The 12,398-nt window shown below is 41.8% G+C and overlaps 1 protein-coding gene across 1 annotated transcript in view; it reads right to left on the bottom strand.

Moving 5' to 3' along the window:
- The window catches only part of RAPGEF4 (Rap guanine nucleotide exchange factor 4), a 172,735-nt gene extending 160,830 nt beyond the window's left edge, over positions 1–11,905 (bottom strand). The window contains exon 1 of the mRNA XM_034427509.3: positions 11,502–11,905. Coding sequence (XP_034283400.2) covers positions 11,502–11,566 — 65 coding nt within the window. The 5' untranslated portion in view covers positions 11,567–11,905. The remainder of the gene's footprint in view (positions 1–11,501) is intronic.
- Positions 11,906–12,398: the final 493 nt, after the last annotated feature.

Here is a 12,398-nt window from a genome sequence, read left to right as displayed (position 1 = left end):
TTGTAAGTCAAGAACTACCTGAAGCAAAGGATCCTTACATTGGAAAAGGGTTGGGTAGTTTTTAAAAACTGTGTCACTCTATTTCATTGAGGGTTATGGGGTTATGGTTGACCTCGGCGGAGCAGGGGGGGACATGCCCGGGTGGCCACAGCCGACTGGGTGGGTGTGGCCAGGATGGGCGTGACCAGCTCAATGTTGCTCATGTCAGGGGACGCCTAAAGTGGCCTCGGCGGGGCTGGGGGGTAGGAAGGGGCTGCCCCTCGCTGGCTCCAGAGCAGACCTGCGGATCTAAAGCTGACTGCATTCCAGTCTGGATGGTTGTAGATTAGTGCCCAGCTGGCCTGGGCTGGGGCTGAGGCACCGGGGGCTGGTCCTTCACTGTTTCCAGGGCAGCCCCGTGGGCCAGATCTAACCACATTGCAGGCTGGATTCGGCCCATGGACCTTGAATTTGACACCCCTGTATTAGGGGATGTATCCTAACACCCAGTTAGTCCATGAGTTACAACAGTTCACTTAATGATGGTTCAAAGTTATGACACCATACCAAAAGTACTTATGACACAGTCCCAAAGTTACGAATATTGCAGCACTGCGGCAATTGTTCACCCTTACGACTGACCACAGACAAACTGCAACATTCCCCCTGCCTATCCTCCACCCCACAGGGACCTAACAGGTACTGCCCCTGCTAGCCCACCAGCTCCTCCCCACCCCATTACCGATCACTCACTTACCTTCTGAAGATTCAGAGTTCCAGAACAGGCTGATGGTTCCTTCTCTCTCCTCAAATGAGCTGTCTCCTCTCCAGGCTCTCTGATGCAGGGTTTCCTCAGCAACCTGCTCCCGGCACTCCAAAAGTGGAATGGTGAGAGCAGAGGCAGAGCGGGACAAGCACACACTGAGGCTGCCTGTGCAAGACACCCAATCTACTTTTGGAGTGCTGGGCAGCCTCGGTGAGTCTGAAGGAGCGGGAAATAGTGCTCCCGAAGGCCTCTGTCCCTTTGCAAAAGCTTTTAGCATGAAGGTCAAAGGCCTGAAGGAGTGTGAGATCACACCCCTGAAGCCTTTGCAAGCTTTTGCAAAGGGACAGAAGCCTGAAGCAATGTGAGATCGTACCCCCCCAAGCCTTCCGTCCCTTTACAGAAGCATTTGGGGGTGCAATCTCGCTCTCCGTCAGGCCTCTGTCCTCCCTCCAAAAGCTTTTGCAAAAGGACAAAGGCCTTTGGGAGCACTATTTCATGCTCATTCAGACTCACTGAGGCTGCCTGGCGCTCCAAAAGCAGATCGGGTGCCCGGGTTAGGCAGCCTCGGTGAATCAGCCAAGTTGAGCTGGGCACGCTCATCCTGCTCTGCCTCTATTGTCACCGCTCCACTTTTGGAATACCGGAAGCAGGTAAAGAAACTGTGGCAGAGAGGCTGGAGAGGAGACAACTAGCTTAATCATTGAGATCTTCAAAAGGTAAGTGAGCCTCCATAGTGCCCGTGGAGACTCGGTGGGGCAGGATGGGGGAGGGGGAAGCATGAGATACCTCAGTGGGTCAGGAGAAGCCTTGGGTGGTTGGAAGTACTAGGTCTCCCATGGTTTTCCCCACCCTGCGATACCTCATGTGCATTTAACGACCTGCGTATTTGATTAGCGAATGCATTGGGTAAAGCAAGGAGAGATCATGTTCATTTAACATGATCCAATTAACAAATCCTCAGGTTAAAATGTAATTGGCAGACTTCATTACATTTGTAACCCGAAGATTACCTGTACTTGATTCTTTAATAGTCTTAACTGTGATGGAATGTGCACCTGGAGGAGCAGTGGGAAGAGTTTTGGCAACATAGAGCTTTCCCAAAGACAGGCCCAGAATAAGACAATAAGAATAAGCACAACCCAAGCTGGATAGGGGAGAGGAGATTTAGAGTATCCACATCCTAGAACCTCTCAGGATATATCTTGTAGGTTAGAAGATTATAACTTTAGTTCTGCAAAATTCTTTTAGTTAGGTATAAGCAATTAAGGGATTGAACTCAATTGAATTTGGTTGTGTCATCTCTGGACTTGGGCCTGATATTAACCAATGAAGCTCTTTTTGCTTAATTGTTTTTGAATTGCAACTCTTGAATTAACTGTAAAAGGAACAGCTAGAAGCTATAATGCTTATTTAACAGCTAATGAATAATACACTTAATTATTTCTTCAAAGGCCAGAAATGCAGGTTCCATCATATTTTGCCAACTCATATTTTGAATATTATCCTTCAATGCATTCTATGTAACTATAACTCGTTTAAATTTTAGATATTATTTTGTTATAATTTTAAATGTTATCATATTTAATATAATTTTTGTGTTTACATTATGGCTGAATGCATACATAAATATACGTACGTATATTCATTCATTTATTCATTCACCAAACACTCTGCTTGTACTGGTCTATGACCGCAATAAACTGAATTCAACAGAATATTATCCTTATCCTTGTGCAGATAATTATAACAATCTAGTTGTGATGCTATCCAGTGTTATATTCTGAGAATGTGCTCTGCCACAGCATAGATTTTTTAAAAATCAATTCTTTCTTGCATCATGAGCACAGACATGTGACTTTTCATTTATCAATATTCATACATATTATTCAATAGTTCTATAAGTCCCGTAATAAAAAAGCAAACCAAGGAAGCCAGAGCCAAGACAGCTATTAGAGCATATGTCTCTTCTTTCATGTAATGGAAATCTTGCCTGAATGAGAACACAAAAAGGAAACACATGCATGAATTCAGGAAATGAAAGCAGAAAGAATTTAAGATTCACAGGCTAGAACACAAGTGCAAACTCTAATTCAAATAAACTGCAATAATATAGCTGTAATGGGGGTGGGGGGAAATTTATAACATTGAAAAATGTAAATAAAACCATATTGCAAAGGCAAGACAGAGGCAAAAAACCAAATCCAGTATTTAGATCAAATAAAGGGACTCCATATAACAAAAAAGATAAGCCCATTTGTAACATCTCAAATCAGATTAGCAATAGCAATAGCATTTAGACTTATATACCTCTTCACAGTGCTTTACAGCTCTCTCTAAGTGGTTTACAGAGTCAGCCTATTGCCCCCAACAATCTGGCTCCTCATTTTACCAACCTCGGAAGGATGGAAGGCTGAGTCAACCTTGAGCCTGGTGAGATTCTAATCACTGTGCCACCAGTTCATTATGTATGAATCCAGCAATGAATCACTGAGTACCTTTCTGAAATCATGGTTTATATTAACACAACAGGTAACGGTAACAACAACAACTGTACATTACATTATGATTAGAGCAGTGGTGGGTTCTACTTACCTTTACTACAGGTCTGCAACAGGGCCGCACGCGCGCACTTGCTTTGCTCGCGCACTCTTCTGTACAAGCGCAGAAGCATTTTGATGACATCGGGGGCGGTGGGCAGAACCTCCCACCGGTTTTACCTACCCCGGTGCGAACCGGGGACAACCCACCACTGGATTAGAGGTCTCGGATTGGAAAGCTTGCTTGAGAGAAAGTATACTTTTATTCTGTTATCCACACTTTTCATAGAAGCAGCTCATTGCCAAGAGTAGTCTTAGTTCTCCCTTTGCTCTTGGAAATGAAAAAGGATAATGAGCAGTGGTGGGTTTCACATATTCTTACCACCAGTTCACCCTGCGTGCGCACGCTCACTTCGCGCATGCACACACCTTCCGCACACGCGCTTTGCTCACGTACGCACCTTCCACGCATGAGCCCAGCCTTGAAAACGTAGCTAAATAGGGCAGCATTACTCCAGAGCGGGTGGGCGGGCCCATCTGCAGTAGCCGCTACCAATTTGCCCGAACCAGTACGAACCGGCTGAATACCACCTCTGATAATGAGGATTGTTGCTCAATCTGCATTATATGTCCAAGTGGATGAATTAATCCATCCTTCCCAAACACAATGTTGGCTCTTAACCTCAAAGTCCTCAACAATTCAGCATATAAAGCAAGCAGAGAGCTTCCTTCATAGTTCCAGGCATACAATCTCAAGCTTCCCTTTTTAAGCACCAAGCTGCTCATACCCACTAAGGGAAACTTAGCAGCCCATTGCCAGAACAAAAGACAGGCTTTCTTTCCAGCAGGAAGATAAAAGAGATTTTCCTCTCAATTTTGCTGGGCTGTCAGGGTTCACCTGGCACCTTTGAATCCCAGAACTATTTTAGGAGTAATGTATTTTATTTTCTTCACTTCCAGGCTTGAAACTGCTGAGGGAAAGCAGGACACAATATCTCCTCTTGCATATAGGAACAACATGAAATTAACAAATGAAATTATTCCTGGACTAAATTTTTGAGTTCACTAGAACTCAATTAGATACTCTTGTTATCTAGTCCCCAACATTTTGGCACCGTGGACCAGTTTCTTGGAAGACAATTTTTCCACAAAATGGGGGAGGGGGAATGTTTTGGTTTTACTCACTTGCCCGCCACTTACTTCCAGCTATGTGGTCTGGTTCTTTAACAGGCCACAGACCGGTACTGGTCCATGGTCTGAGGGTTGAGGACCCTTGATCTTGCAGATATTAAACACTAGCTATAATTCAGATCAATATTAGATATACATAAATCCACTGAAATCAATAGGCTTTAAGATGTTTAAACATACCTAGTTCTGTATTACATTATAGCTACTAGAGCTGTGGTGGCGCAGTGGTTAGAGCAGAGTACTGCAGCCTACCTCTCCTGACTGCCAGCTGACTGCAATTTGGCAGTTGAAATCTCACCAAGCTCAAGGTTGACTCAGCCTTCCATCTTTCCAAGGTGGGTAAAATGAGGACCCAGATTGTTGGGGGCAATATGCTGATTGTGTAAAACTACTTAGAGAGTGCTGTAAAGCACTGTGAAGCGGTATATAAGTCTAAGTGCTGTTGCTATTGCTACTAACATGAAGATATTCCATTATACGATTGCCTAATTTTTAAATAATTGAATGAGATTTAGTGTCTGGACTATATTCAGAATTTTAAAAAGAGTCTGACTGCTGGCATAAAATATCAAAAAGGTACCCAAGAAGTCTTTGGATTAACTCCTGGGGGAAAGCCAACAAGTGTTGGACAGCATCCCATTCTGAAGAGAACTGATGTTCCAAAAATAATTATATGGGATAAGACCAACTTTGGAAAAGCAGCATTGCATAGACGTAATCAGGAGGTGAAACAGGAAACAAAATTCACGTAAACAGTTCATTTCATAGGACACAGTATAGATAAGGCTATCCCGATATTAGAAGTCTCTGAACCAAGGTAGGAGAAATTATGAGCTTGATTGCAAACAAAACATAAATACAGAGGATGTAACAGTAACCTATGAAAAGAGGAGAGATAATGAGATACGGTTATTTCTTATTAGAAATGTAGATCAGATTTAAGTATATGCTTTCTCTTCTGATCAAAAACCTGAAGATGATCTTGAGATGGTGAAAGAAATCAAGGAAGCATGCTAAAGAAAAGTGGTAATGAATTAATTGCCCTCATATAAACAGAGTGCATTCATACTGAGGCTACAACAAACAAACTAAATTTCTAAATCCCAAAGGTGCTTTTTTCAGGAGGCAATTGGACTTTTTTTTTCTTTTGATTTTTTTCTTTTAAAGACGTTTTGCTTCTCATCCAAGAAGCTTCTTCAGCTCTGATGGGATAGTGGGGAATGGAAGGATTTATATTCCTTGCAGACAGCTGGTCATTTGCATCCTTTTAGAGGGTCGTTGAAGCTCTTGGAGGTTTATCTGTGTCCTCAGGTTCCTGGATGACTGAGAACCTCTACAGACTTTTAGCTATACGATTTGGGATGAACACCCTTTGAATGGTGTGGAAGTAGGAATGGATTTCCAGAACAAAAATTGCAGACTACAGGAACCAGGAGCACTACTCAGAAACTTATATGCATTTGAAAGGCATCTATGAGCAACAAAATGGTAGACTAAGTTTGGTCTTGATGTGATAAGACTATTCCTACGTTTTTTTTACAATGCAACACAACATAATCTAAGAGATAGTTGTATTTATCAAAATTCCTATGGACACCATTACAAAGTTTCTTTGAATGGCTATATTATACAGGCATTTTGCTTTCACAATAGCTTTGTTTTATTATTAATTCATATATTCATATTTTAAAATATACAGTCATATAATTAGTTCAGATCAAGCTGGAAAAGAACAGCAGAAAAAAAAGTGCAAAAGAACTATGACTTCAAAACAACCCTTCATTTTTAAATAATTCATCAAAACCTCATCAAAGATCATAACACTCCTGACGCCTCAGGACAGTGACATGACATGGTTTGTTCTGCGATCAACTCCTGCAGTCAAGGACAACTGTCAAGTATGGCACCATGGGCTCTGTCTTATGTAAAAATTAATGTACACATCATGCATAAAATTCTAATCCTTGGGCTCTCAATTTGGTTGCAATCCTTGGACATAATTATTGACATATGCGACAATCCCTTTGATGACAAATGAAGCAAGAGGGCCACTTTGGAAATGGCCCAACAAGCTAGAAAGAAATACTAATGTTTTCATCCTTCTCTTTAATTTTTATCATCTATGCATAGCTGCAAGCTTAGTGGGAGATGCATTCTATGGGAATAAATAGAAAATAAAATTTGCCATCTGGTATTTAATTATTTATTTATCAAATTTAGAAACCACCCATCTCCTTCACAGAGGGGCTCTGGGCAGTGTCCAACTGAAATAGTAAACATATAAAAACTTTAAATAAGAGACAAGGGTAGCTAAAATTCAATATTAGAAATTAATTTTCTAATACTAAGTGTGGGGGGAAGGCTTTCAGGTATCCTAATGCTAGATCAGGGGTGTCAAACTCGTGTCGTCACGGCAGCGTCACGTGATGTTTTGGGACTTTTCCCCCTCTTCGCTAAACCAGGCGGGAGCGGGGCCAGCACGTGACGCATCTGAGCCACGGGTTTGACAGCCTTGTGCTAGATGGACCATGGTGATATTTACTTCAGGTAGTCATGTTAAATTAATTTCTTGATATTATAATGGCATAAGATTCATACAGTCAGTTTCAAAACGAAGTTTAAGTAATGAGAAAGAGGACCACTATTTTTAAAAATGAAGGGAAGCAGAAGCTGGGCAATGGTCTTTTGAAATGATGGGGATTTCAATAGAAAGAGTAAAATAAGACACAACAGCAATTACGCAAACCACACCAGCAAAATTCTTTGCTTCCAGATTGCTGTTTATCCTCTGTCCCATTTCATTAAGCCACCATTTCTCAAGTAAATATGGCAGTACTCTTGTGACATATATACATCCCGGGTCTTTTTCCCAGCAGGCCAATGCATGAGGTTTAAATCTTATTCTAAAGAAAGCAAACAGAAAACAGTTTTGTTGCCCTCTCAACTGAATGTTATGTGCTACATGGACCTAGCCAATGAGAGTTGAGAAAGTGATAACTGGCATCACTTTGAATTATACGCATTTATTTATTCATTTTTAAGAATTAGATCCAGACTAATTCATGCTATTGTTAATTTGCCTCACTGCCAAAGGGAATTGTTCAACCAACAATATAATCATATACATTGTTCCTCAGATACAAGGTCCCCAAGTTACCATTTGTGCATTCACCCATTTATTTCTCAATGGGTAATGTGCAAACCATTTATTTAAACACTACATCTCAATCTAAAAGACTTTCAGGGAAGCAGATGAACTATAATAATATAATCTCACAATTATGAATTTTTTTAAAAAAAATAATACAATGTCAAACATTGAAAGCAGCTTAAGTAAGAAAGCAAACCAGGTCAATAACAAGAAAAGCAGATATAAAAAGCATGCTGAAGTCCAAGATCTCACCTAGCACTTAACAACATGTGATTAAGTATCGATTGGGTTTCTTGAAAAATGTAATTCCAAAAAGATCTACTTTCAGCAAGGCCAAACTAAGATATTCTTTAGATATGAAGGTATATGTTTCCCGTTTAAAACACTCCTGAGCACAAGGAGTGCTACAATACCTGAAAATCACTGAGAATTTTCTGCTGATCACTGTCCCTTACTGTAATAATGCTCTACAATAGCAAGTTTTTCCAAACTATTATCTGACAATCAGACCCACTCTATCATTGCAAAACTCTACCTCCTAGTTTCTACTTTATTCTGATGTATGTTCATAGGATGCGTATGCCTAACATCAGCCTGGTTTTCCCATGTAACAGGAACAACATCTAGGCTTTTTATCATGTGCTCTGGCTTTTTATATCCAACAACGATATGAATGCCTCCCATTTTTAGTAACAATCTGTAATGCCTAGTTTCTCCTGTATATCCTACATACATAAGCCACATAGCAATACTATTGTTTTACTGTACTCATATTGAACACATCAGTCTCCAAGTGCAGGATAGTGTTTGAGGTTGGTAGGGACTATAGCAATCGCAGGAATAGGTTAGTTTTGCACTCTCCTCTCTTTCAATGGGGACATGCCACAACTGGAAAACATAAAAATAAAATTGAATACCAAATGCTCAAGGTATTAAATCCAACTAACTCTCCCAAAGCATAGGTAACTACAGTATATGTGTGTGTGTGTGTGTGTGTGTGTGTGTGTGTGTGTGTGTTTGTAGGTCTTTGGTTATTCGGGTTTTCTCCCGCGTAAAATTGGAGGTTACGCGGGAGAAAACCCGAATAACCAAAGACCTACATACAAACACCGGCGAAAACCTCAAAAAACAAATATATATATATATATATATATGTATGTATGTATGTATGTATGTATGTATGTATGTATGTATGTGTATATGTATATGTATATATCAGTGCCCTGATGTGGTGAACATGTTATAATTTGAACTTAATGACCATATAGGCCCATAAAAGGAAGTGAAAAGAAGAAAAATAATACAAATGAATATTCTCAGGAAAACCTTTATATATGCAACAGACATGATATAACAAATATTATACATTAAGTAAATTGAAGGGTTAAGGATGATAAAGAGGGCTTATTTGGCATCATTAGTTCAATTTAGAAGCCCACCTTCAAAATTGAACTATTGCTTTCTTATCTGCAGTCCTATAAGCCACTTCCATAGTAAAGATGCCCTCTAGTTAAACCTGACTCTTGTGGATTACATCCATTAAGTGTCTTATAATGTTCTGGGTAGTATCAAAGAAGCTATTATCAACTTCACATTTTAGATCATAGCCTGAGAATTCCCAGATAGTGCCTATTCCAAGTACTAACTAGAGCTGATTTAATTAACTTCTAATATCAAGCAAGGTCATCCTTGCCATTGGGATTTATACCTATGGATGCTACTATCAACATTCGAAGTTAGGGGGGAAAGTTAAGGGATATTTGCTATCATTAACCACAAAAAACAATGACAGTATATATGTAATAAGCCTAACAAGTGATGATTGCTGGTGACCGACTGAATCTATAACTCATTCATCTCATTTGCAACTTAAAAAATAATTGTTCATTTTTTTAAAAAACTATCTTTTTTACTACTCTTTTTACTTTTCAATATTCAGGAACAAAAATGACTAACAGCTGGTGAACAAAAATGACTAACACCCATACTTGGAGACTGTTCATTAGTAAGTTTATAAACTGATTCATGAATGTACTGTCAGCATCCAAAGGCAACTGCAATTATGATCCATGGTTGTAAAGGTATCATTAAACAGCCTTTAGGCTAGGGAAGAGTATAGGGATTATTTTGCCATATTACAGTGGTACTTCAGCACTCATCATTAATTGGTTCCGGGAGGCGCAATGAGTACCAAAAATAATAAGTACTAAACAAATTTTTCCCATAAGGACTAATGTAGGGAGTCACAAGGCAGACAACACCAAAGTTCTGTTAAAGGATGAGTACACTGGGACAAAATTTTCACATCAAAATGCCCCGAGTACTAAATTTGATGAGTTTCAAAGCAGTTGAGAACCAAGGTACCACTGTAGTTTATATATAGTTATCAATTTCATAAATAAATATTAGCTTATACCAACCCTCCCCAGCTTGATGCCTTCTATATATACCATAACACCCTAATTTCCATAATTATGCCATCTGGGAATTAGCAGAGGTAAAATTCAATGGAAGGCACTCAATTTGGGGAAGTTTCTTTATACTGCCACATCTTTGTACATGCATTTGGTTAAGACGCCAGATACAGGATCTCGACCCAAAAGAGAAATTGGAAGGCAGGTTATTCACTTATGGTACATCTTTCTAATAATACAGTGAAGAGCCTGTAGCCTTCCTTATATGGTTAGATTCCAATTCACCAATTCTGAGATTATAGTTCAACCACACTTCATAGGCTGCAGGTCATCCACACCTCCTGGGCATTTCCAAAAAATAAAATAAAAATGAGCTGTTAGTGTCTGTTTCCATGTAAGACTTTCCCAAAAAACGAAGCTTCTCCAGGGCCTCAAGCCAGAGATCTGGATAATGGGAGAAGAATGTACCTGAAATCTTGAGAGATCTACTGCCGATTAAATAAGTGCTGACTAGGCAGATATATATAGCCTGGTCTGATCTTGCTATGGTCAACTCTGTTTTCCTGCCCTTTAAATATAAATCTGAAAATGTTACCCAGGTTTATCATGTTTACTCCCTATTAATATAATAATGCAGGCCATGCCAACACCACCTGGCAACATGACATTCAAGAAGCCGACTGTATGGCTTTCTATGGCTTCCTATAAGCGTCTGGATGAGGCTGTCAGGTGCTTCAAATCACTGAGGAAACAGCATAAGAGACATTGATGCCAAAACCTTGAGAAATATTCCAGTTTTCTTAGCCTAGTATTTACTTAACTTTCCTGGTCTCAATGCCCGGCCTCACCTTCCTCTCATTAATACCCAGTGGGCAAGTCTACCTATTGTTGTGGCCTTTGGGGGAGATGTTCGGCCTTGGGAGAGATCTTAAATGACCCGCCCGTTTCTTCTACCATTGGTGCATGAGGCCTCCCCGCCGCAGCCCTGGAGGGTACCTGCAGCAGGCAAAGGGCGGGCCTGTGCAGAACCGGGGAGGGCTCCTTCGCCTGTCTTTAAAGGTGCACTATTTTAAAGCCACCAGACTTCCGTGGGGTTTTTATTATGCTCGAGAGGGCAGTAAAGCAACTCTCCTCTGGACACCCAAAGAAAAAGCCCTTGTATCTCGCCGCCGTCTTCTTCCCATGCCGAGCGCTCCACCCCACCCCACCCCATCTCTCTCTCTCTCTCACACACACACACACACACACCGATTCCGAATTTCCAGATCATGCGTGGCGCGTGGTAGATGAAATAATTGTAGCGGCACTTTCATTTTATGGATGATGTGATGTGTGTATGCATGGGGTGGGGTGGGGATGCGAGCACATGCTGCAGGGCTGCCAGCCCCTCCCTCCAGCTTCCCCACCACCACACACACACACACACACACGCCACCCAGCTGCATCCGCAGAGGCGCCGGTACCTTTTATCCAAGCAAGCGATCCACTCGGTGGAGGAGGAAGAATGAGAAGTGTGAACAGCCACCATATTTGCCCAGATTCCCCCGGACGGCTACCGATGCCGTTTAGCTGCTGCCTCGGTTGCAATGAATGTGGCGGGTTTCGTCTTCTCCCTTCCTTCCCCTGCCCGCCTCCTTCTCTCCCCGCGATGCCCGCCGTCGCCTCTTCTGAACTCGCGCCTACCCGCCTGCCCTAAAAGAGGATGGGTAGGTTCTTCTGCCAGGCTGGCTGCGGGCTCTTGCTGCGGCCTCCCACCCGTCCCGTGGCAGTGCGGTAGGCAGAGCCTCCGAGCCCATCAATCTCGGCCACCCCCCTCCCACCGTCCCTTCCCTTCTGGCTTTCTTTCCATGGGCTCCTGTGCCGGATCGGCTCCTGGAGCAGCACGCAGCCTCCCTTGGCCACCATTGGCTATATATAACCCTGATGCCGCGAGTCCACTGGAGTCAGCGTCGATAATGCAGAGGGACCTGTCTCCTCTGCAGAAGGGGAAATGGGAGATGGGTGTCTTGACTTTACACCCCTCTGGCTCTCTTCACAGCTGGGATGTCCCAAAGGTGCTTTTTTTTGACCTGGATGACTGAGAATCTCTACAGACTTAACAGCTGGGATGGTGTAAGGACACAACAGTCCTTACAGCAGTCACACAACTAATAGCAAAAAATGTCAACCAGGAGAGGATTTAATCTCCCACTAGAATTTTTTTTGTTGTTGTTGTTTTTTAATGTTTGTGACAGACTCCTCAGTTACTGTCTACATTTTAAGGAAAGTGCTGGTGGCAGAGCACCTGCTTCATAGGCTAAAAGTCCCTCCTGAGCAGGGGTCTCCAACCTTGGCAACTTTAAGCCTGGTGGACTTCAACT

The sequence above is a fragment of the Pantherophis guttatus genome, chromosome 1, assembly GCF_059756535.1.
Source record: "Pantherophis guttatus breed Tessera chromosome 1, ASM5975653v1, whole genome shotgun sequence".
Taxonomy (NCBI): domain Eukaryota; kingdom Metazoa; phylum Chordata; class Lepidosauria; order Squamata; family Colubridae; genus Pantherophis; species Pantherophis guttatus.
This window is presented reverse-complemented; position numbering and strand designations above follow the sequence as displayed.